Here is a 26,864-nt window from a genome sequence, read left to right as displayed (position 1 = left end):
GTGTAAATATTTCAAAAGCCCACCAAAAAGGTCGATTTTCTATAACTAAATGTCTGCCAATTACAGATGGCTTAAGAAATTAATTTTTATATTTCAACTTTAATGTGATGAACACAGAATCACTGAAAAAATTGATTTATACTGCAGATACAAACCAGGACAATTCAGAGTAATGTGCTTGAGGGTGTAACAGTAATTGTAGTGGCACATTCACTTAGGATGCCTTATATGGAGGATGTACTATAAACTGCCTGCAAGGATTTAATGTCATACTGTCATATCTCTATTTTGACACTGGATTAATTTGTATATTACACCAACTGTAAATTGTAAATGTTCTGCAGAGGAAGAGCAGGGCTTAGGCATATTTGGAGTAGACAAGCTGAAGCTCTCCATGGCATTTTTTACACCCAAGGCAATTACTGGCAAAAATGATTCTGTCTGATCACAGAATCACAGAATGGTAGGGGTTGGAAGGGACCTCTGTGGGTCATCCAGTCCAACCCTCCTGCCGAAGCAGGGTCACCTACAGCAGGCTGCACAGGACCTTGTCCAGGCGGGTCTTGAATACCTCCAGAGAAGGAGACTCCACCACCTCCCTGGGCAGCCTGTTCCAGTGCTCCGTCACCCTCAGAGGGAAGAAGTTCTTCCTCATGTTCAGATGGAATTTCCTGTGCTTCAATTTGTGCCCGTTGCCCCTTGTCCTGTCACTGGGCACTACTGAAAAGAGCTTGGCCCCATCCTAGAGTCCTGTGCTTTTTCCCTCAAACAATTATGCTTGAGCACTCACTCAGGGTAGAGCAGAGATAGGGGTGTCCCTGCCCAGTGATAGGAGAGATATGCTCGCTTCTGGTCAAATTAATCAGTCCTTCCCTCTTTTGTGACTAGCCAAAGTTTGACACTGGTACTTAGCCTGGGTCACAAGAACCAGTGGAATGTTGGATTGAAGGGAAGAGTATATGCAGATGTGCCTCCTGTACTACTTAAGAGTGAGAAAAAAGCCAATGGTCTCTTGTCATCTATGTAATCCCAGCTAGCTGATTTCCCAATTTTCGACAGGTCTGTTAAGCCCTGTGCTTTTATTGGTGCTCACTTGCTTATCTTAATAAGTCAGTACATATCTGCTACACACAACTGGCTTGGAGACGCATTTGATTTTTTTTCCCCCACTTCTTGCAGGATATATTGTGTTCTACTTATGTAATTTATGCTTTGCACCGTAGTGAATCCATCAAACTATAGATCATAAAAATAAGGCTGGATGCTGTATATCTCAGCAGCATGGCGGGAGTAAATGCATTAATGTCTGCTGTCTACTAATACAATTTTGAATTCTGTACTTTCAGTTTTCAACTTAAGGAAGAAGGAGGATGTCTTCTTTAATAGACAGCTAAGATGTCTGGACCAGTCTTTAGTCCTGATATGATTTTCTCTGAATTCAAACTTTTCTTTCATCTGTATATATCCATGGGAGAGTATATCTACTAAGTATATATGTCAGAACTTACAAAACCTTCCAAACAAGCCATAGGCTCCTTTACATTGTATCTTCTGAGAGAGTTTCTTGGTGCATTTCAAAAATTACAGTTAACTAGAGTGCAAACAGGTTAGTAATAATTAGCACTTATATTATGCATGATATGTTGAAATTCATCAATCTTCATTTTATACCTAATCTGTTTGTAGTCAGATGTCATCACTGACATACTGCAGATGAGTAGTCCTAGCCAAAGACCAACATCCCAAGAAGGAACTGGATACAGAAATACAGAGGCATAACTGCAATCCACACTTGAAGTTGTCTCCTTTTAGTCCATTTTCTGTCACCTAGACATCACTGGTTCCCAGCCACTGAAGCACGTACATACTGTATGTGAGCCACAAAACCCACGTGAGTCACTTGTGGCAAGCTTGTGCTGGCTTCTGTTCAGGGTCAGCTCGGGTGGATCTCTGCCACACTCGGAGTCAGCAGGGGTTGTCGTGGAGCTGCCGCAAGTCAAAAATCAGCTGCAGCCCTGAGAATGGGGAAAGGGAGGAGAGAGGAGGTGGTGAGCCCAGTGACATGTCATTACCAACTCGCAGGTGAAGCACAGCTAAAGAGTGGTTGCAAACTGCTGCTCTAGAAGATTAGCTAGTTGTGCAGAAAATACACATTTACGTGTTTAGAGGGAAAACAGAGAACGTTGTCTTGAAAAAACTATTGGATTAGTTTAAGGCTCCTCCTTTGCTGTTCAAGAGTATATAATATCCCTCCCTTTTCTCCCAGATTTGAAATATACTATATAAAAACAAAATCCATTGATTACTGCTATTGCTGCCCAGCCTGACTGTCTTGATAGCTCTTACACCAGAGTAAGGGTGCTTCTAAGAAACTGCAGAAAGTGATGCTCAGAGGCCTATCTTCTCAACTCTGAAACATCTGTATCTGTTTCTCACCATTACTGGCAAGCTCTAGGAATTTTTTTTATTTTACCTTGCATCTACTGTAAAACTTTTATTTTAAGTGATGTGAGGGGGTTTGTTCATGGTGTAGTGCTTAAAAGTTCCTCTATGAGACAGGGTTGTTGAACAACAGACTTGCATTCAGATGCATTTGTTTTCCTTTGCAAAAGTCATAAATTAGAGCATCTCACAGCCATCTTCGGAGAACGCAAGTAACTTCCATTATGAATGGCTTAAGGAGTCATACTGTTTTCTAAAGTGATAGCTGCCATCTAATCATATTGTAGGTCACACTAACACTTGTCTCAAATATCCTGTTATTTGAAAGCATTAGCAAAATATGTTTTAGCATTTAGTACATTATTGTAGTTGAATCAATGTTAATTTTCAGATTGTTACAGAGCTGTTGGCCAGTGATGCTAGGTGGGGCCTTGTTATGGAGCAGCTGCACTATTCCTCCCTACTGCAGGCAGAAAGAGGAAAAGTTTTGTCCTGAATCTTTGATCTCTATTACAAGAAACTCAGTGGTATTTTTTCCTTTCTCTTCTACTGAGACTATGCTGGAGCTACTGTAGCTTAGCAGAGTAACATAAAAGATATTCAAGCTGAGTGTAAGAGGAGTCTAGACAAGGATCTGCTTAGCTCTCCCTCTTCTCCAGTTTGACTCCTACACTGCATTAAGCTGTGCCTTCAGCTCTAAGGACTTCCCATCATTCCTTGAACGTTTCCAATAATTCATCAATTCGGAGTAAAGTTCCTTGATTTTTACATAATATTTTAGGATACTGCATATCACTCCACGACCTTTAGTCTTTCTACCAGTCTCTCCAGTAGTTTCCCTATGTATGCATGAGTATGTTTCAGCATTTATTTATATTATAGAGTCACCGTATAAAGATCAATTGATTAAGAATGGCAAAGTATTAAGTTCTGTGAGCACATCATATAAAATAAATATGATCACTGAAATAGTAGTTGGCTTCTTATATGGGAAAATAAATACTTTAATAATTACCTTTGAGAAGGCTTAACTTCCCTTCTACTTTTCTTCCTTTTCTTCCCCAAAGCAAGCTGATGCACAAGTCATTTTTGTGTGATGTGTTTTTCAGATACGGAGACAAGTGAAAAAATCCAGAAAAGTGGAGTTCTTCAGGTGTTTGCAAGTCTGTTGACGCCACAATCTTCCTGCACAGCAAAAGTAGCTAACATCATAGCAGAAGTAGCCAGAAATGGTGAGGTTTTCTACAAGAACTTTTCTGCTGGAACATCTTCAGTTTTTCACCTCACTTGTCAGTATGTTTTACTCATTTATGTTTTCATTTTGTAGTGTAGACACCTTTCATGTCCCTCCCTTTCACTGTTTGTTTTGTCAAATTTTGTTTCTCTACTTTTTTATACAATTGAAACAGCATTTGGCTGCTGGAATTTTTTTAGTCCTTACTCTTATGCTATTTAGTTTTTAAGTCAATCAATAGTATAACTTATTGGGCAGAAGTAGCACACCACTGGCTTTATGAAATGCCTATAGAAAAAAAAACAATGTCCATCATTTGGGCATCCAGTTATACATAGTGCATGTGGTTACAAAAGTAGTACATATACAGATGGTTAAGGGATAGTAGATTGTTTCATTCATCTGAGATCTATGATAACATTATTACCATTATGAGGCCTTTGATACCACACCAAAACCAGTTACTCCTAAAGAGCATTATAGGTGTTGAAGTAAAAGCCCAATATGCCAAATAAGAATCAGGTGTCCATTTTGGTATGTATGATATACATACAGTCATACAATGTAGGTGATAATCTAAAACTATTTACATTTTTTTTCTTTAGAAAGAATTATCTTAAAGCTCACCCAATACCCTACATACCTTAAGCTCAAAAAAAATGGCCTCATATCTGCAGGCAGGCAGTATTGGAAGACCCTGTGACGAAGGTAGAGGAGGTTTGTGACTGACTTTTCTCACTCCTTGACTTGCTGCTGTCCCAGCCAAAGAGACATAAAGAGCCATACAGATTGTATTTTGCACTTTCCTTCCACAGAGACCAGGCAGAGGAAAGTAGGATGCCTCTTAACCGATGTCTGCATGCAGGCCTGGCAGCCGTATCTCTCTCCTTCTGTACACTCATGCTGGTGCCTCTTCAGAGAAGGGGCTACGTTATTGCTGACTATTTCCACATTGCTTTTCCACCTTTTCTTTGGAATCACAGTACTACAGCTTCTTACTGATAATCCCTGTGTGACCTCTTCCAGCCAATTCACTGATTTTGAGACAATGTTATATATGGATATTCAGAAACAACATTAACAAGAAAAGACATACTTTGTTGGTTTTTAAGTTTTAAAATAATTTAGATAAATAGCCAGTAAAAAATGTAAACATAGAAATTTAAACTTAGAAATTATTCAGACTGATAGAGATTCATGCAACTGTATTACATGCTTTTTCTGTACTTAATAAATTAATAAGTATATTTTGAATATTGCAGTCAACTGTATATCTTCACAGCTAGTCCTTTTAGCTCCTACCTCAGAAGGGGGAAAGTTAAGAATAAAAGCAATGTTCTCAATAGCTTAACTGATTACTACACAGTGTTTCATGCAAGATTCTCTTACGGAGCATTTTAGCCAGTGTCTTTCAAATCCAAATTAATACATGAAGTCTCTCAATAGTGTCTAATGTATCCTTTTCCCTGCTAGCTTTTAAATTGCTGTTATGAGTACAGTCTTCAGAAGAACTGGCATTTTACATGCTTCATCATACAAAATAGCTTTTATCTTTTTTTCAGGGTTATTAGCAGGTGTAACTGGGACCTCTGGCAGCCAAGGTTAAAGTGAAGGCATTCAGAAGCTATTTAAGGTGCACAGTGCTTTCAAGACTCAGATGAGCTGGGTGTTTCTCTTTGGATTCTAACTCTGTTGAAAAAGTTGCTTAAGCAGGATAGCAGGGAACACCTCATTTGATTTTTTTTTTTTTTGTCCTCTTACATAAGAATACAAGTGTTTCATGCTTATATTGCACCTTTTTCAACAAGCTTCAGGACACTGAGAAATTTGTGTTATCAACATCCTACAGATAGCAGGCACTAAACCCAAGCAATTGAACTGATTTCCCTATGGTCATGCCATGCAGCACTGGCAGAGCTGCGAGTAGTGCCTCTGACTCTGGGCTTTACTGATAAAAGAGCATCCTTTTCTTCCCCACTTCTTGTTTTCCTTTCCCATTGCCCTCATCTGGTCCTGCACACACATCTGGTCACATCAAATCCCTCTACATGCCTCAGTAGTTTTGTCATGTTTCATCTCCTTTCCACTTCTTTTTGCTCTCGCTGTGTTTCACCTTTGCAGCTCCCATGACTCTTCCTTCTCCCAACATAAGCTCGCTTTAGTCTCTCCCATTTTAAACATCCAAACACACAAAAGTCCCTTTAGCCGCTCTTGTCTCTCCACCTACAGGCATTTCCCTTCCAACTGTGAGCATACTGAAGGCTCAGATGCACTTGCCGGAATTTCTCTCCCCACTGTGGACCTTTTAAACCCTTGTCCAAGGTCTTTAGTCTCCTCCTCTTTGTCAGGTGTAGGAAAGAGAACATTATCTTCACAATCTGTAATACAACACCACAATTACATTTCTCTTTTGCAATCTTGTCCTCCTTTGGTTTATGTTACCCTGTCCTCAATGGTTCTCCTCCTAACTTCTTAAGCAATTCTTCGCTGTTTCCTTCAAAGGTTCTGCTTCATTTCCCTGCCAGGTTAGTGTAAACCTTCTAAATGACTCTGTTCTTGATTAGTTTCTCCTTATCCTATTACTTCTATGTAGTATCACCTGCAATTGTAGTTGCAGTTACTACATTTTTGTTGCTGTCTCACAGACCTATTTTGCTATATGTGGCACCATTTCTTTTACTTCTTGCCCTTATATGACCTGGATAAATAGAAGTTTGCTCAACCTATTATTGACTAATTATTTTGTTACTGAAGGGTAGACTGAAAGCTTCTGCTCACTCCAAATGGGGGGAGCATAGAGGAAACATTTCTTACTCCTTTTCACCACATGAGCAAGAACCTAAATATACAACAGAACAGACTGAGACCTCTCAGTCTTTTAGAAGAGAACAAGTTCCATTTCCTGTCACAGACTAGGAGGAAAAAAAAATTACTTTGATGATGTAGAGACTATGGTAAATTAGTGAGTGTAAAAGAAAGTCATGCAGGGAGAAGCTGAGGAATAGATCGGAGTTTTTGTAGACAATTATGAGAGGAAGAGGCTGAGGGGGCAGAGAAGCCAGAGGAAGGAACATAATATATTTAGTAAATAAACACTGAGCTGAAGATGAAAGTGAGTGATAAAGAAATAGATTAAAAGTTACAAGGACATGGCAAGACCAGTTTTAAACAACAGATGTATCTGATATTTGTTCTGTTCATTATGACGGATACCATCACCATTTATCACAGTATAGCATCTGTCTACATTTTAAAAATGTTACAGTATCTTAAGAATTGCCAGTTGATATATGAAAGTGTATCATCACATGAGGATTGCTTACCTCTATGACAATTATTTCTGTAGCTAAAATAACACTGCAAGATTATGATAGAATCACAGAATGGTTTGGGTTGGAAGGGACCTTAAAGATCATCCAGTTCAACCCCCCTGCCATGGTCAGGGATATCTTCCACTAGACCAGGTTGCCCAAAGCCCTGTCCAATCTGGTCTTGAACACTTCCAGGGAGGGGCATCCACAGCTTCTCTGGGCAACGTGTTCCAGTGCCTCACCACCCTCATAGTAAAGACTTTTTTTCTTATGTCTAATCTAAATCTACCCTCTAAATCTACAAAAGATACATGATTTTGTATCTACAGAAACATCAAAGAACATTCTAATAGGTGCAACAAAGAGAGTATTTAAGAAGATGTATTTGTACTTCAGGCATTGTATGAAATCTTTGAGTTATTGGCATGAGGGGTTCTGTTGATTCAGAATCACAAAATCTTTCACATCTCTTTTCATGGGGATTGTACACCCTGGTTGATTCTGTCTGATAAATTACTAACCCAAAGATAAACTGGGTTTGGAAGATCAAACATAGTCTAGGCTCAGGAAGAGGCATAATTTGCAAGTCACAAGAAATAAAAAAAACGTGTTGACCTTTTGCCTATTGCAATGCTACGTCTCGGAAGAGTGCTCTGTAGTAAACTATTAAGTAACACTATTGGTGTACCAGGTGGTTGCTTCCGTAAACTTCCCTTGTAAAATGTGCAGCACACTGCCTGCCAAAATGTAGCTCCTTCTGGAGACCAGTCCTTTATCTCTCTGACACCAGGATAATTCTCTATCTATAACCTGCATGGATGTGAAATAATACTTTGGTTTTCTGTGACTGGGGTCCATAGCAGGAAGGAAGGACAGAAAGGCAGGGAGCTTCCCAGCAGGTGGATCCTCTAGCTTTTCTCCCATGCTGGGCATCAGTTACACTGTGGAAAGGTACAGGCCTTTGGACTCATATAATCTCTCGTATTTCTCATTCTTTCTTTTTCTTTTCCTTTCCTTACCTTCCAAATAAAGAGCCTGTTACTTACGTTTAAATCCTTTTTGTTAATTTTTTCAAAGCAAAAGCTTTTCAGGAGTTCTAATTAAGGGAATAAAGAGTAAAAAATGCTGCTCATTTTGAAGTATGAATACTAGTTTTAAGTCATCTTTTGTGTTATTTAGAAATTTTCATTTATGTTGAAGTTGGGGTAGAGAAAAAGGTTTTGAATTCACTGTTCCTTTCAGCACTTCTTTATGATGCTAAAAACGTGCTCCGTCTAAGCTATGTTAAATTTGTTTGCATGGAAGTCAATTAAATACTCTTAATTCCTTCTAAATTAACAAATAATGGAAAGAACGTAAGCCCAAATCCTGATCTGTGCTTATTCTCTAGAAACATGCATGAGAACTTACATTGTTTGTCTCTGCATAAGTTTATTCTCACAAAAGGCCCAGTTGCAATGCCAGTGTAACTGGAATGGATGACACTGAAAATAGCCAGCTTGCTTTAACAGGCTTTGCATTATTTGCAGAATTTATGCGGAACCCATGCGTGGATGCTGGGTTGATCCCTCCTTTGGTGCAGCTGTTGAACTGCAAAGACCAGGAAGTGTTGCTTCAAACAGGACGTGCCCTGGGCAATATATGCTACGACAGCCGTGAGTATTGAAATATGCTGTATTTAGTAGATGCTCTTGTAGAAGGGAGGGGAATGTTTTGGTGTTCTGTCCTTTGTGTGCTGGGGGGTCATTTTCCTCTTTTCTTGAATTTTATTTACCACACGACTCTTCTGATTGTATGGGACAACTGAATGTCACACTTGCATTATGCTTTTGTGATGGAAAGATTAAAAAAACTGTTTCAATATTGTGATACAACTGGATATAAGAATAGAATAGATTTGTGATCCTGGATTTGTTTTTTTTTTAAACATAATGAGCTAGATTTTCAAAGAGCAGCTGCTACGTACACAGAGGCCTGAATGGTTAATTTTTCCTCAAACAGGATTTCTCGGAAGGGAATAGACAGAGGCAGAAGGGAATATTCATATTGTACCAGTCTCAAAGCTATGCAGAGCTATATATGTGGCTGAAACGATGCCTGAGCTGTTGCCGATTCTCAGAGTTCTTATGTGGCCAATTAATTGCGCCAAGATTACATATTGGTATTTTTGTAGTCAGGGATTATGAGGGGTGGGAGCAAAGTTTTTTAGCTTTTTGTGGGCACAATAAGTTTTGCACTGCCAAGCAATTGAGTTTTGAAATGCAGTTGTGACTCCACGTGCTGATTACATGCATGGATATGTCATTTGCAAAACCAAACCAGTGGTTGCAGTCTTTTGAAAATGCAACGTCATTATCCCCTAGTTTAAATATTTTGATAACAGCCAGTGTGTGATAAATACGGTACAGAATCAGAGACACCAGGAACATCTTTCTATGCACGTGAAGGAGTTAAAAGCCTATGGATGTCTGCAAATGAGAAGTGAGATGAAATTGTAAAGGCATTTTGTTGTTTTGAGATATTATTTCATATGGCAAGAAATGTTCTTTGTACTATGTGTTGCATTTACTGAAAGGTTTGCTGTTCTGAATACTGTCTGTTGAAAAAAATGAATTATTGGTAGCCTTTCTCCTTGCTACTTTTTTTCATCCTAGTTGGGAAATTTACATTTTATATTATTTTAAATTACTTTGCCTTTGACCTTAGAGAAGTTAATCAGATTTTGCATGCTGACATTTCCATTTACAGACAACTACTGCTTGAAGATGTTAATGCATAATTCTTTCATTTAGGGTTTTCTTTAAGGTGACCAATCAACTGAACAGCTGCTTCCCCATGGAAACTTCTAGTAGAAGCTGTTGCGCTTTCTATAACATAATTTATTTACTATGTTTTATTTCAGGATCATATAGGATATAAAGCTTACTCCCAGGTGGCACTGGTTTATTTCACATAAGTGAAATCTACATAACTATTCATGTCATTGTTGTTTAACCCACATTTTTTCATGAAATACACGAAAGACCAAAAAGGTTTTTGTAGTATCAGGTATTGTGGACTACTGCTAGCTTTTACAGTGCAGGATTTATCCAGTACAGAAAAGCTGTATTACACACCTAGTGTTGCCCTTCTGTGGAGCAAAGCCGGCACCGATAAAATCTACAGTAGGCAGTGATGTGTTCTGTGTGCCATGTGTTGCTGTACTTCTGTGGGAGAACAGTCACTACCTTTCCTGTGTTTTTGAATAAGATTAATTAATAAAGTGTAATAAAATGTTACATAAATCAAGATGAGCATCTTGGATTTGAGTGAAAGAGGCTATTTACAGTGCTTATTTATCACATCCACCCTATCTGACTATTTTGTATGCTATCGTAACGCGTAATAATTTTGTAGTTATGTATCCTATCCTAAATTCTTATTTAGGACAAATAGTTTCCATATGCTTATTACTATCAAATGTAATATATTTGCATTTATGATGAATTTTTTTCCCTAACAAAGAGCTTAAAGTACAACAAAGACAAGATGTGGAGGCCAATAGTTCTACTTAAAAATGTTGTTATGTATTGATAGTCTTTTCACTTGAGAGAAAAGCAGCTGTTACCCTTCTGATAGTTCATACAGGAACTTGAAATACATCAGTAACTATATTTTACCATATACATAAGTGTTTTTTCACTTCTACTGCCCATGTAATTATAACAGTGCTAAATCGATGTTAGGCTAAAATTATGAAATCAAGCCCATGTTGAATGGTTCATTGCAACATTTCTGTTTATTGAAAGCCCCAATCACTCTAATATTTCATCCCAGCAAGGACGCATCACTTTTTTTAGTGACAGTTGTAAGAAAAGGAGTTAATCAGGTCTCTGTTTTTGAGAGAAGTCTGCATCATGCAGGATGAAAGTTGCAGGACAAATGGCTTTTCCTACAGGGAACGCCCCTTAAAAGTGGCCTTGCAAAAATTTTTTGTTGATGAAATTAAAATGGCAGTGGTTTCTTAGAGTTCACAGATCCCAGAGTTGCTGCATGAAGGCAAGACCATTCCCACATAAGTTCAGGAGGGGTTACTCCTGGAACACAGCTGCTGTGGAAAAGTAATTCATGGCTAAGTCCCAATGCTGGAAGAGGTTTAGTGTCTTCCACAAGGTAAAAGGGGAATTACACACTTGCTGGCCAGAGGCCTTACTGAACAGATTCATCTCCTCACAAAAAACATTAAGTGAAAACCTGTTGACTTACTGACAGATTTTCTTCACTATTAAGTTTGAGGTACACATGCACAATGTTACTGTGTGGTGCTCATCAGTGTTAGCCCCCTAAAATAATACTGTATCACCTCTTTGAGCATGGAAAAAATTACGAAGAATTAAATGCATTTCATAAACAGTTAGAGGAAAAAATAGGCCAAATTTATCCTAAGCAGCCTTGAGAGCATCCTTTTTTGAAGTACTTATGTTGTGAAGAGATCTGCTTTATGCAAGTCTCTGAACGTCACGAATACAGGCAAATATAATTACAAAGCAGAGTAGAAGGAAGCTTTGTTAGTACTGGTGAGGCTTCTGGACTCCCAGCCTTCCTCTTGTATGCAGAGATGAAAGAAACAATTGAGGCAGCCAAAAAGGTTTTAAGTCAGAAGCAACAGTTTAACTAATCGCAGTATGCAGACTGTTCACTGCTGTCCTACAATTTAAGAACAGATGCATTACTGTATGTTCCTGTACAGCCTGTAATTGTTCTACATGCTTTATGTAGTAAACGCCACGTACACCTCAGCCCCCAAATTTTCATCAAAGCAGAAAGTGCAAAGCAAAGAAATGGAGATGTGGTCTCTCCTCCTCTCCTTCCTGCTTTCTCCCCCACTCTACAGCCTGTACCAAGTACAACTGCTGTACTTCCATATCCCCAGACAACAAATTCCTCAGCCTGACTCAGGGACAGCATTTTGTCTGAACTATATTACTAGATGCAAAGCTCCTAGCCCACTCATGCCTTTTAACCAGTTACGTTTTTTCACTTATAATCAATGCTAAATTCTACTTTGCTACTGTCTTTCTTTCCAGCTCCGCCCCCCCCCCCCCCCCCCCCCCCCCCCGCCAGTCTCCCCAGTGCTGTTTCTTTAGTAAGTTTGTTCATTTAGGGGTGAGACAGATGTTACAGACTACTAGGGCATACCTCCAAAACTCTGCTAAGTTCCCCCTGCAACTTGGTTCCACGTGCAACATGAAGATCTCATCGCCATTGTTCGGGAAAGGTTATGTTTAACATAACATGGTTCATAAGCAATGTCTTAAGTCAGAGCAGAATGGTTAATGCTGCTGTAGATAAAGCCTAAAAATTATTTGCTACCATCAGCTCTGGCAGTTAGGATATGAAGTTAAAGAACAGAGTTATCCAAATCGCAGCTCGGGATCACTTCACGAACAGCCTGATGGCTTGTACACGCCTCGTCTCTCTCTGCTGGCTTCTTTCCCAATAGACTGGGAAGACTCTGGTGACCTGAATCACGCATCAGATTGGGTGCTTGGGGGACAGGGAGACAAGTTAGGCATGCCTTCTTGCAAGACCCACATGAGAATGCAGGGGAAAGACAAAACATTTCTGTAGCCATGTCTCTGTCCTGCTCTGACACCCCACATGCCAATGCTGTTTGTACAGACGAAAGATCAGGCCAACCACATAGATTTTAGTTAAGAATTTTAATGGAAGATGATACTGTATTAAAATGGTAGTATTTTCTTAGCAGGTAATAGCCTCACAATACTTTTTTATCATTAAGTTTGTGATGTGCATGCTATCTTCATCTCAGTGATCTTTCCACAGGTAGTTTGTTACACACTTCAGTTTTGAACTAATTGACAAACTAATTTCCTGTGGTTTTATATAGGATTCAGCACACTATAGAAGCTACCATAATTATATTATAAAAGTGATAATTATAAGAGGAAGTGAAAGGCTAGGATATTTAGAGCCTTATTCAGTAGCTGTACAGACCAGAGAGAGTCATCTGATTGACTTCAGTTGAGATTAGATCAGACTATTACCCATTAGAAAATTCCTGCTTGCTGTTTAGAGCATCCACATATTCTGAAAGTTATCAAAGGGAAATAAGGTCTCCATATATCTTGTAAGGGAAATGAAAAATATCCCATTCTACTCTTCCATAATATTCATATTAATGGTAGTGCTTAGAGACTTCCTTGGGGAATCTCAAAGCTACTGCTTTTCACACCCATCCACAACCTTGTTTCTTCATGAAACCACCAGGCTGGCTACATGTTCTCACCAACCATACTTCATGATATAAACAGCTATAGAATTGGAAAGAAACTAAAAACGCCAACTCATTCTATAAAGGCTCTCCTCTGACAGCTGCTTGTCTACCTTTTTCTGCAGGAAATTTACTGGATCCTTGTCTCATTTCCCAAGCCCTACAATTCTTTGTTACCTACCCAGCCTGACTTATATTGATGGCAAGACTCCTTGCTGAATTTCAGCAATGTGACCTTTCACATAGACCCAGATCTCTCTTGATCCCAGCATTAACACCAGACTATGAACATCATATCACTTCTTGTTAAAAAGATCTTACATATGCTATAAATTTTGTATACTCAGCTCCCCATCCTATGAGGACGTACAGACCTCTTGCAGAAATCTGCTAAGAAAGGCCAAGTACAAAAATAAGAAACTGCTCCAGTTACATACATCTCCGCTCAGGAGATGAGGTTAATTTCAGGATTTAAAGCAGAAAACCAGACGCTTAAGAATTAAACATACTGTAAAGAAGTCAAAATCAGTTTTCTTCAAAAAATGGCATAACCTTTTTCAGTACCATATGGAAAACCAGCAGAATCCTAGAACACAACTGGTGTTGATAATAGCATACTACTGGCTAATCATTTTTATGAAGGTCAGTCTGATTCACGCAGCCAGGCAGCATCTTAACACAGTCTTTTGCTTTTCATTCTACTAGATCCTAATAAATGCAAATGCCACTTAGTAATCTGTTTCTCAAGCAAGGTCATAAAATTGGGACCAGAGGCTTGAACTTGTTGCTTGAAAACTGATCGTTTACAACAGTTTACAGAGAATTAAAATTCTGGTTTTTAATTGTATAGTAATAGTGTTTAACCTTTAGATCTGTCCTCTCTAAGGCCTGTCAGTCTTAGAAAACTATAGGAATTTGAAGTTAGAAGTACTTGATAATGCAGTATTTTTTCCAAGCCTCTGTAGCACAAGTATTGCATCAGCTAGAAACTAAGCATACCATATGCATGCCAACACATACTTTCACAGTTAATATTTAGTACTTATCAGCAATTAATCATGAATGTTCTTAGGAGGCTGTTAAACAGTATTATTCTAATTTACTTATTTTATAGCTGGCCTAAATGGAATCAGAATGGGGAGGAAGTCTTCTGAGAGCATCAGAAAGAGCCATTTAAGAGGTGATACAAAAAATATGAATTCTCATTCTCAGGCTATTACTCTTTTTAGAATTTACATTCTAAGTATTAAATATAATGAAACAGGTAGCAAAATCTCCCCCCCCCCCCCCCCCTCCCCCCCCCCCCCCCCCCCCCCATGGCTTAAGGCAAAACTTAACAGAAGCACACATGGAGGGGGAAGAAAAATTTTAAAAAAGAACCAAAACCAAATTGCCATAGATTTGCAACTTTTTCCTTCTTTAAGATGAAGGTATGAGGCCTGATTTTCTGTTTGTTTTGAAGAGTATAGGTAAGATAGGTCCCTCTTATTTTCTGCAGTGTAAATATTTTTCCTCTTGCTGTTTTTTCTAGGAAGATTATTTGAATAAGCGGAAAAAGTAGATCAGGTTTCGTCAGTACAGGTGCCAAAGAAGTAAAATCTAAGAAACAAAGCAGATTTTTTTCTGATTGCTTTCTTTGTCCTCCTCCAGCATTTCATTCACAGACTTTACAGTTTGTTTATTTTTCATACTCCAGCAGGCTCAGACACACCTGTGTAATTTACAGTCAAAATAGAAGCCACAAGCAACATGTAAATTTTAAAAAAAGGGGGAAAAAAAAAAAAAAAAGAGGTGGAAGGTATTTCCAGGGTCTTAAAGAAGGTCATGAGCAGACTTGGAAAGAAATCCTGCTTTATTCACTAGATCGCGTTGCAATCCTAAAAGCAAGTTAAGGATTCTGACTTTGGTTAAGGACTGAGCTATTTCTTCATACTTCAAAGCTAAACAAAGTAGGAAAGGCAAAAACTTGGAATTCTCCTAATATTTACGAAGACTAAAAAAATTCCTTATCAGGAAGAAAAGCTTTTAGAATTTCAGTATCAATAAGTGGACAATACAAGATATGTAACTCAGTCCTTTCAGTTCAGCCTCCCTTTTCATGTCTTTTTTCACTTTGCCTTTGAAGATATTTGAAATTGTTCATATTTATAGATAACTATACAGTCCCATGTTGTTGCTTTCTAGCCCCTCAGAAAACAAAGCTTGTTAGTTGAGCGGAAGCGTCTAGCTTATTCTAGAAAAGCAGGCATTATGTGACTAGAAATATCAACTGTCACTAAATGGTCAATGGTTGAAAACATCAACTGAATTACCATGGAAAGCAGAAGAAAGAATCTGTTAGCATCTTGCTAAGCATTGCTTATGTATAATTGGGAAGTGTTTATTAATTTTTGTTAAGATTGTAGTCATTGTTCTCCTTTTAGCTTTGTGTTTTAATACAGTCTAATTATATAATCATAGCTTCTTAAATAATAATGTAGAATGTAATCTTGTTGTACTCTCAGATCCACTTCTGTAGATTTTTGCAACACTGTGAGCACCATGCATGTATTGCATGGGCCAATCCTTTTAGTCGTTCACATGATAGCTACACAGACCTCTGGTTTTATAAAGCGTTTCATACAGTGCAATAACAGCATAGAGTTAACGTACAACACACAAACCACCTAAATTCAGTTACATTTGTTGCGTTCATGACTATGGAATATGGAATACCGCGCGACTCTCAGAAACAGAAATTGGACATTATTGGCAAAGAACTATATTGGTAAAAGCTATCCGTTAATGTAGTGAAGCTCTTGAATGTCTCAGCCAGGGGACCGGGACTCTGGTTAGTTGGGGAGATTTTGTAATACTGTTTGTACACTAATATAGTCAAGATACAGTGGCCAGCAGAGCAATTTGCAGCCTAGGATGATTATAGCATTAGCAATAACAAAGCAGTAGTCCTATCACATGAGGTGTCAGCGTATATGAAGCAAGTTGGTCTTTAAGCCTCCTTGATCCTGAGCCTGCTGTGTGTCTGTTTAGTTGTCCAGCCAGCAGAACGGCCTGTGGAGTCAGGGTGGATGCCTTGAATACCCTATCTACAGCAGCGTTCACGTTTCCCTGAAAAAAGAGTCACTCACCTGAGGCAGTGTCCAGTTTATCACTCACGTCTTGGCACCACCTGGCCTCTCGAGTGCGGGCTGGGCTGGGCTGCAGTCGTAGTACATTGCTAGTCGGGTCAGATTGGTGGGTTGGCTTCTGCTAAGGAAGTAAAAGATCTTTTACAAGAACCTTCTACAGGTCAGCTCCTGCGTGCAAGCTGCACGCTGACAAGCAACAGCCCGCACGCTGCCACTTGGAATTGCTCTAGAAGGCCAGGTCCTCTCACTGCCTCGAGCCTTCATTATCTGCAGCAAGGATAGCACTGAGCCCAAACCCAAGACTCACCCCAGCTTTTCCTAGATCCCAGGGCCACTTGTTACGTTCACTTCTCTGAATAATTTTTTTTCTTCTCAGGGCCTAGTAGGATCCACAAATATGCTTTACAGGGTTGTTTTTTTTTGTTTGTTTGGTTTTATTTTTTGCTTCTTGGCCTTTTCCCAACCTACTCTAAATCCCCATGGGTTACACGCTTTCTGAGACTTCTCCTCTGGCTGCCTTGGTGGAAACTCACAGCTCCTTCGAGCTCCTTCAGCCAGCAGCACCATTCTCGCACAGTCCCAGGCTGAGCCTCTTGCCACGCTCCTGTCAGCAGCACCCAGCAGAATGGCCGTGTTCCTCACTGCTCTGTGACCCTGCCGTGCTCAGTTCACACCTTTGTTCTTCAAGAGTTTGAAGCTCAGAGACAACATTGCACTCAAGGGCTGGGAGTAAAAATTCTAAATTAATTGCTGTGTGGAGGTTTATTCTTTTAATAGCATGAGATGCTATAAATACTTATTTACCAGTGTAGAAAAACTGCCTGATGTTTTACTGTATAATTGGATTCCATTATTTATTTCATGCTGTATGAAATACTAAGCATAGGCTGGCTTCAGCTCTGACTTATGCTCTCATAAACCTAGAGTAATTTGTTTGACTGCAATAGAATTACTAAGGAGTTGCATACACTTACAAAATCAGCTGAAGAATCTGCTGTAAGCGTATTGCACATGGAAAGGAAGGCAGAGGGAAGTGCTACATTCAACTTTGTGGGCCCTTACCTGACTTTTATGTATCTAGTAGAACCTTTTCATACTGCGTGGCTTCTTTATTTTCAAATAGAATTCAGTAGTGGAAATTACTACATTTTAAAACTAAAATATCCCTGGAATCCAGAAGAAATCACCTGCCAATACTGAGACTAGTAGTATTTTATGTCTTGTTGCTGATAAAAACATTCCTGCTGTTATATTGAAATCTCAGGTCCACTAGTAGAATTTAACTGGAAGTGAAGCATTGCAAAGTCTTGAACAGTAAACTCATCACTGTTCTTTCTCTGAAATCAGAAACACATGATTTTTCTCGTATGTGTCGAACATAAGAGGAATATGAAAAATAAGCTAATTTTATTGCAATTAAATTGTGGAGTTGAATCTGGCTTGCATTTGACTGCTGCCTCAGCATAACATTAGGGAGATTGCAACAGTGGCACATTTACCTGTTCCTTCAAACGTTCTTCTAAGGTCCTGACTTTGTAGACAAAAGAAATCCCATGATAGTCATGGGAGAGATTAGGCTTGTTGGCGTTGATATCCTATGGTCCACACATTGAACATGTTATAAGGAGTCTACCAAAAATACCACTAGATCTCCATTTGGATTCAACATTTTAAAATTGTATTTGTTACAATAAATCAGTTGCAGAAGAGGGCCAATATGCTGCTGCATCAGTTGTCATTAGCCAGCAAATATGCTGGCAACAGTTTTATCCTACAAGATCAATGCTACGTTTTTTCAGTCCTTGAGGGCACTATATTAAGAGACAGGGTTCTGTTAGCATTTCTGTTTACTGTTTGCATATTTATCATTTTAGCAATAATTTCTAAAATAATAACTTATGAGACAATAACCTCAATGCAGCTGGAGCTAGGCCTAAGGATAGTTGCCAGCAATTTAAGATGAACTGATTACAAGACCGTTCCTTTATCTCTGAAGCAAGCATGACCAATGCAAGCTTATTTTTTCTTCATAAAGCAAAAATGTTGAGGCTATATTGAATAGTTTCATCAAGAAGCAAATAAAACAAAACTGTACTTCTGGTAATCAAAGTCTTATAATTCCTGAAGGAATTAAACAAAGAGAGAGAAAATTTCAGTATAAAATAGAGCAATCCCAAAAAATATATTTCAAATTACTAAAACATTAATCTCCAAATACGGTATTGGTGTGTCCTGTCCCTTGTAGACAAGCGCACAGAAGATATGGAAAAAGCAGCAAAAAAATAACAGTGCAATATAGTTAAATGAAGCGTACTTTCCTTGAAAAAATACAAATAACGCAGTGCTGCTCTGTGTTCTGTAACAGGGTTGTAGTGTGTAGTCTTGCAGTTAAAGAATTGACAGGGTCCGAAATCCGGTGACTTAAAAGCATACACGAACAGATTTGAGATAAAAGATAGAGTCAAGTATTAAAACTAAATGACAGCATTGCATTTAATGTTTTATCTTTACAATGTTCAGACAGGAAAAAAAATGGTAAACTCACAGTTTTTGTAAGTGGCAATGTTTTTCCTAATGTCTACATAGATAACGTAGCTTACACTAGCTAAGGGTTTGCCCCTAACAGTGGGTTTTGAATATTTTCTCTTTCTATTTTCTTAATAAAAAGAGAGAGAGAAAACATGTAAGCAAGACCTTTCTTCCTTTGGAGTTCTACTCCCACTGTTTTTTTCCCCACGCATGGTCATAATTTTATGTCTGTCACCGCATAATTTCCTCTGCAGCAGCCAGTTTGATATCACAGAAGATTATGACTTCAGGTGAAAGAATAACCAGCAGGAGCAGATGAATGCCTCAGTACAAAAACCACAGAGGACCCAACTAAAGAAATAGAGGAAAATGAAGTAGAATATGTAGAAAGAACTCTTCCCCCTCCTCCACCTTGGGCTACTGTAAACTAATTCATCTTTAAAAAAATAATAACAATTAAAAAATGTTGTCCATAAAGCACTGGTCTAACCTAAGCAATATTTTGGACAAGAAGAATGCAGGGTTGGAGCCAAATGCAATAAAGATGAAGCACAAAGTAAAGTGACAGTATATCATTTAAATGATTTTATCATTACAAACAATTGCAGAGTAAAAGAATTTTAAAAGAAATACTGTATCTTTCCGTGTCACCAAAAGCTGCTGTCTTGGCAGCTTGATTTATGCAGATCAAGGACCTTGATCATACAAATCATTCTTTCTCTCACCGAGTTGCACCATTTATACCAGTGCAGTTATTTACACCATTAAACTTTTGTAGGGCATGAATTGGAGAAAGGAGAATTCAGGTTTCCAGTTGAAAGACAAAACCAGAACATTTCAAAGTACAAATCTTAAATTTGAAGCCCAGAAGACAATTTTTAAGAAATGTTGTCGAACAGTTTTCTAGCTGATTATCTGAAAAATTGGTGTATTTTTGAAGCCTGTGTACATAATAGATTTTATAACAATATGGTAAATTGTGATTTCTGGTGCTTTTTAAAGGTTAAATCTATTTTATTCAGTTTGAGCCTACAAGCCAATACAAGGCCCTACTGAGAAATATCATTACATATGAAATTGTGAAACGCAAAATTCACGTTTCAGAATGAAGATACACTGACAAAGACTTAGCAAAGAACTGCTTGGAAAGCAGTGGCACTGTGGCCATCATGATGTAAAGATATGATAGGCAAAGCTAATATGGATTGTTCATACTTTACCTTTTTTTGTGAGAAGAAAAATGGACAAGCTTTCAGACAACCATTCAGTACATCGCTATACTGAACATAATTTTCTGTGCTTTTACTTAGTTGTTATTTAACTAGCTATCATGCCGTCATCATCAGAACTGTAGACACCTACTTAATTTTTACCAGCCTGTGGGTTTATTCACCATATACACACTTAAATAACAGTGTGCATCTTTGCAGGACCAGGATCATTTCTGAAGTACAAATTACTTCTAAATTGCAGTTTAATTATTAGAGATTACAAAGAGAAAAGTTCGGAATAGTGGAGGAACCAGACCAATGCATTTTAAAACATAATTAAAAAATCGGGTAAAACATGAGTTTATAGAACTGCTGAAACTGTGCTGGTTTTTCCTTGTGAAGACATAGCTCTATATCCTAATAGAACGTTAATACAAAGTGTTTTTGTCCCAATCTGTGTGAGATGCATCTGCTTCTTTAAATGTCACTTGGATTGGCAGAACTTAAACTTTATATTAAAAAAAGGGCTCAGTATGAAAACAACAAAGCTAATTTAAGGTTTAGATTGAAGAGCACTAGGTGAGCTATGTGCAAAAATATTTTCTGGTATCTGCCTATACTATGGCACAGCCCTTTGCCTGATGTAACTATATTTCCAGAAATAATAGCCTTACAGTGGTGACAAAAATCGAAGTATGGGTGCATGTGTTTTAGAAATAACTCACTGGCTTTATATAGCTGATACTTTACATTGTTTTCATGGTTTAAGCTGTCACTTTAATTCTTTTTTCCTGTTAACCTTTTATGACTTGGTGGGTTTTTTTAGGGTTTAGTAAATGTGGGAAGAAAACTCAAGGGAAAAGCTAATTGAAACTACATTAAAGTGCATTTTAAAGACTTACAATCATAGGCACTAAAAAAAGTTTGATCTTTGACTTGGGCTTCCATTGGAACAGAAGATGGCTGAGCTCCAGGGAAATTTGACAAGATTCTTTTCACAGGGGAAATGTGAGCAGTCACAGTAGTTTGATAATCCACATTAAACCCCAGTTTGGCATAAAACTCCTGTGAGCAACTCGGGATAGAAAAAGAGATTGTAGTAATTCTTAAGAGATGGTTGCGTTGCAGTGGGCTAAAAAACGTTGTGGAAGTAATAACTCATTCTCTAATGAACCTTACTGTACCTTTTGTAGGAAAAGAAAAATCCTTATGGTCTCTTGGGTTGTCATTCTGGTATCTTTAAACAATATTGCACGTACTTAAAAAGAAGCTATACAACAGCATTGCCCTTTGTGAGCTGTAGCGAAGCATTTTAAGCAGAAATGTGAGTGCTCTCGTTAAACTGTTCAATCACTGATCTCTTAGGAATAGCAAATGTTTATTTAAAAAGGTCACGGGAAAAAATTTCAACACCGCTTCTGGGAGGCTGGAAGCACGTTAAGAGTGGGAGTTCATAGAACTGCTGAACTGCAAGGTAATAGTTGGATTGAGAACAAGACACGGCAACATGCTGTGGTCTTGTTTTGACTGTAAATGATTTGGAGTTCGGTGGGTATACTTGTGTGCAAAATCTGTTTCTTAGCGACAGAGCAGGGAGAAGCGAGTTGGTAATAAGCACATGGAGCGTTCCGAGTCAGAAATCTGCTTTTTGTTTGGGGATGCAACGGGGTGTCATAGCCTGAGCTTGGAGTGGGTAGTTAAGACCTTCAGAATTTTCCTCCTACATCCAATACATGATTCTTTGTGGCCCTGCACTAATGAGCTGAGTTAATCCTCTTGGGCATAAGAAGGTGGCAGCACCAGGAGACCCTAATCATAGCACTAGCCCAGGTCTGTTCGTCACCCAGCTGCGTAGGGCAGAGTAGCACCTACGCAGGGCGAGGTCTAGCATGGGAAAGAGGTGGAGCAATAAACTCAATTAAGGCATCTCTTTTACAAATCTACCAGCCTATGTAGTTACATCAAAGTCTGGCACTTACAGCCTGCCACCTACTTGGGAGGGATCCGCAGGTTCATTTTACCCTAAATTTTTGAGTATACTATAGAGACAGTGAGACATTTCTTCGCGTGAGATTTGTTTCTGAATCTTTCGGCCTTACTTTTGCTGTCTGTACAACAGAAGCTGATTATCTATCTACCTAACAAAAATACTGTGTGGATAAGAATTTTTTCATGTATTTTAAGCACATAATAGTCTCTCACTTCAAGATACAGCAGTTTTTGATCCCTAACTTCTTCAACAAACCAGAGAGAATGGAAGTAAAAGGATATACAAGTTAATACCTTACAAAAAATGAAAATCTATCACACAGTGATTTTCAGTGGATTTGTGCCAAATTCCATCCAGGTGAGGAACTTGGCTTGTAACTGTTTTGTTGGGTTTTTTTAACCCTTGCTTCCAAACTCTTACCTGACTCTACCTTTGTATTATTCTTCACTTACATATTTTACGTGCAGTTCTGTATCAAGACACAGGAACAAGCTTGACACCTGATTCTTAATCTCCAGCTTAATTTTATCATGGTTTTAGTGTGTTAATTTCAATTGCATTGTAGTAATTTGAGGACCACATTCAGTCCATCTGATCCAGAATCAGTGATTCAGTTTCGTTTTGCACACCTGTTGACTCACACAACACACAAGTCAAAGACAAAATCATGTATTTGCATAACTTTTGTAATAAAAGAATATGAGGATACATAAAAAAGGAATATTCCAGCCAAATTTGCTTTCTTTTCTCTGCCAGTTTGGTAAATGTAAGCACCGAATCTGAACACCTGACTATATTGTCTCGCTGTATTTTGGTGCAGGACTTCCTCTCATTTCAGCAATATGCCTACATTTGTCACTGCATCAGATATGTAAGAAATTTATTTCTTTTATGTTTCTCCTTTTTTTGCAGTCCTTCCTTGACACAGAATCTTATATTGAATTTGTTTGACTGTAAATAGATTCTAGTTTCTCCGTTTTCAAAATGGCATATACATACCTGCAGTGAAACACAGTCCCCTGATGTGCTGATCATGTCCAAGGTGGAAACAGTTACGGCAGTGACGTTTTTCCTCTGTTGCATGTATCTCAGTTATTCTGCAAAACACTTACTAATTTGGTAGTAAATTTAATAGTTAAGATCCACCAAGAATTACCCTTCCTCCTTCAGCTCCACTTGGCAAATTATGTGAAGTCCCTCTATATATCCCTTATGTATACATGTATATTTATGAATATATATAGTGCAGGTGTATATACAATACTTATAATCCTTTTTTATATATATATAGTATGTAAGGGGTATATATGCCTCATAAATAGCATTAACAGGAATTAGAAGATTTAGAAACTACTTTTTGCAGAGCTTGAACACTTTATAGTGGAAGAACATATTATGATTGTGGACAACCTTGGTTTTCATACTGAATACGTTGCAGAATGAGGAAAACTTGGTAGCTTGACCTTCACGTATGATAGGGAGAGACAGAAGTGACGACAGAGTGGTGAATAACAAGGGAAAGAGGAGATTTGCTTTGGGGCCATTGAGAAATTGAGGAGAAGGTGAGGAGAGGGGGGGGGGGTTCTCTTACTTTGCAAAACTTTTGCTTTAGTGATTTTCACCCCCCAGGTTTTGTTTTCTTCCAGATTTTGCAGATGATTCCAGCTGTAACTCATTTGGAAATCTCTCTATTTGGAAGCCCTGGCATTTACGTTATTGAGTGTTGTCCATTGCTGATTGCCTGCTGGGAAAGGAAGTGGTATTGTCAATTACTGTAATACAAGGCGGCCAATTTTTCCTCTATTCCTACACTGATACATCAAATCTGATTCGTTATACAGAAAGAGTTCCATACAAAGATTATGGTGTGTTATTTACAAAACTTCAGAACATAGTAGTTTATTATAGATGCAGAAGTGAATTTTTCTTTTAGCCATACAAAAAGAATCTGATAGTGTTATTAAATTTCAGGTAGAGAAGTACAAAGAACGTGCTGTGTGGCAGAGTGAGTGCACAAGCAGAGTTTGTGACTGGGAACTAGTACCTCTGTCTGCTTTGTCCGTTTTATTCCCTATTTTGTTTTTAAATAACCTAAGCAATCTATTTTCTGTATTTCAGTTTCTCAGTCTGCATAACATAACAGCAAGAGTAATTACCTGGCCCACGAGGGTGTGTGGACTAGGTTTGTAAAAGTAAAGTGCTCAGTATTTCCCTCTGGCAAAACACAATATATCTTCAGAATATTGTTTGTCGGTTCCAGCAGCTCTGCTTCAAACACTGAACTTCTTTACAAAGATATTAGTGCCAGGTGGTTAATCCCTTTTGTTGTAGATGTTTTCACTTTCCTAGCTCTGTTGCACTAAAAGCTGGCCCTCAAGCATCTCTCTAGATGAATTTGACAACACTGGAGGAATGACTTCACTGTTTAAATACTTCATTTTGTATGATTACTGTTATGTTCGGGACTCTACGGCGGGTTTTGGTTTCATTTTTTTTTAATGTAACTCTTTGTTTTACAGATGAGGGCAGGAACGCAGTTGACCATGCAGGTGGTGCACATATTGTAGTAGACCATATAAGGTCACTGTGCAGTAAAACAGATCCAGCCAGTGAGAAGCTCTTGACTGTCTTTTGTGGCATGCTGATGAACTATAGCAATGAGAATGGTAAACAACACCAAAAATTTGCTTTATGTCTACCAGGAGAACAACCCCATCAAACAAGAAAAAAGATAAAAGTTATAGTCAACTGTAGTTTTACGTTGTGGATACTAACACTAAGTTATTCTGAAAAAATGAAGTACCTCAATTCACATGTACAATTTTCTGTTTCAGTAAAATTATGTTCCCAAAAATCCTAGGTATCTTCCTGATGCAATTCCATGTAGCATATCGTATAAAGTTTTGAAGTCAACATCTGGAATTTACTTCTTTATCTGAAAGCAATACATGGAGATGTATTATACACCTTAGGAAAAAAACAGATTTACAGAAGTAAACTAGGCTACATTAAGTCCTGTTTTTCATTTAGTATCAAACACCACCATAAGACTAATTTGTCGCAGGCATGCAGTGTTGTCTTGCTGATGATTTGGGGGTATACATGCCAAACAATTTTCCTTAATCGTTTTTCTCCTTGTAAAATGTATATAAAACCACATATTACTTTCTTCTAAGATAAATGGGGAATAATTTATATGTATGTTCAACACTGTTCTGTGTCTACAAATTATAAGTTTATGTTCTTTAGCCCATTAAATGGAGAAGTTTAGGGCCTGGGACAAAAACAGAAGATAGCATCTTAACTGAGAAATCCTTGACCAGTAAGAAAATAGTGTTCTACACTAGTTGTACAATCGTACTGATATTTTAGTACCTAGTTTGCTTCTGCACGCAAATGTGGTAATATGCCAAAGCGTATTTTACAGCGTTGACGCATTTCCAAGTTTTTCAAAATTTGAATCTCTAAGAAAATTGAGATGAATGAGGAAAGCTAAATAGAGGCCGTTCTCCTGACCTGTAACGGCACAGATTGCAAACGAAATTAGCTAATCACATGGTTTCTTCAATCATGCCCATTTCCTGAATTGTAGTGTTTTATCTTAGGAAGAAATAGCTTCTTTATTAGCTGCTCACCATTTCCTTAAAGTTATCACTTGCTGTAACTCACTTTCCAAACCTATGTCCCCAAAACTCTTCTACTTTTCAGGATGGTCCATAGGCCTTTTTTTTTTTTTCTTTTTTTACTTTTACTGTATCAATTTTTAATCTGCTGTGTCATCTCTTTTAGCATAGTTTCCTTGTGTGTTTTCTGTGCCATCTCTCTGGAGCTCTCAGCTCTTAGTGTTACTTACCCACCTTCAAATATCACTGTTGTATGTCTCATCTCCTTCTCTTGTTTTTACTTTCTTTTCTCGTCTTTTTCCTAGTGTTATCTAAGAATCCTTGTTTACAGTACTTCTTCCTTCTTCTCCAAATAGCAACTTTCTAGTTCCTTTATTTCATATAGTTTTCAGGAACTGTTTTGTTTGATGTCTGCATGAGTGTCACATTTTATTACATTCCATAGTGTTAACTCTGTATTTTCTTTATTTGTTAAAATATTTGGAGCAAATAGGTATTCTCACCTTTAAGCTACCAGAATCATCTGGATTAATTAAGACTAATGAGCATCCAGTATATTTGGTAGACCAATCCAAAAGCACTGTGTAGAGATACTGTATCAGTTTTGCTTCAGTGGCCAAGCCTCCCAGCAGATCTTCCCTAGGAAAACTAATTATGAGATAAATCTCCCGAACAAGCAGCTTCTGAACAGTTTAACTCTTATGAACATTGAATAAATGACTCATTCCATCTAGTAAGATAGCCTATTCTGATGCAATCAACAAAGCAGTTGTGTAGTTTAGTGACAACTAGAAGGATTCACTAGCTGCTCTCTACTCTGCTGAATGTCATCTTTCATCTTGCATGAAGTAACACAGTACTCACAGAAGCCACTGAAGCAATGTCAGAAGTGAGAAATGCAGACCTCCCAGCTCCTGGATCTGAGTGCATACCCCCACCCTGTCCTACCACCACATCATGCAGAAATGCTGAGGGCTTACCAAACCCTCACCTTACCCCACATACTTCGTGATCTCCGTGAGAAAGGACCTTCTGGTAGGGACCCAGCTCCTGTTTGGCCCAGCACCCATGGGTGTGCTGTGAAACTTGTGTCCTGTAGTTCCCTTGTGAATTTGCTCACCG

General features: G+C 38.3%; 1 protein-coding gene across 5 annotated transcripts in view; it reads left to right on the top strand.

The window, feature by feature from the left end:
• RAP1GDS1 (Rap1 GTPase-GDP dissociation stimulator 1) overlaps positions 1 to 26,864 on the top strand; it is a 107,746-nt gene that overhangs the window by 57,290 nt on the left and 23,592 nt on the right. For 2 of the 5 annotated variants that reach the window (XM_075421473.1, XM_075421474.1), the window contains exons 3-5: positions 3,552 to 3,674; positions 8,517 to 8,642; positions 24,639 to 24,785. In XM_075421473.1, the coding sequence (XP_075277588.1) occupies positions 3,552 to 3,674; positions 8,517 to 8,642; positions 24,639 to 24,785 (396 nt within the window). Of the gene's footprint in view, positions 1 to 3,551; positions 3,736 to 8,516; positions 8,643 to 24,638; positions 24,786 to 26,864 lie in introns of those variants that run through there. The other 3 variants (XM_075421477.1, XM_075421475.1, XM_075421476.1) reach the window with 3 other exon arrangements.

The sequence above is a fragment of the Opisthocomus hoazin genome, chromosome 5 (genome assembly GCF_030867145.1).
Source record: "Opisthocomus hoazin isolate bOpiHoa1 chromosome 5, bOpiHoa1.hap1, whole genome shotgun sequence".
NCBI classification, from domain to species: Eukaryota; Metazoa; Chordata; class Aves; order Opisthocomiformes; family Opisthocomidae; genus Opisthocomus; species Opisthocomus hoazin.
The sequence above is the reverse complement of the archived record's forward strand: the minus strand, read 5'-3'. Positions and strand labels throughout refer to the sequence as shown.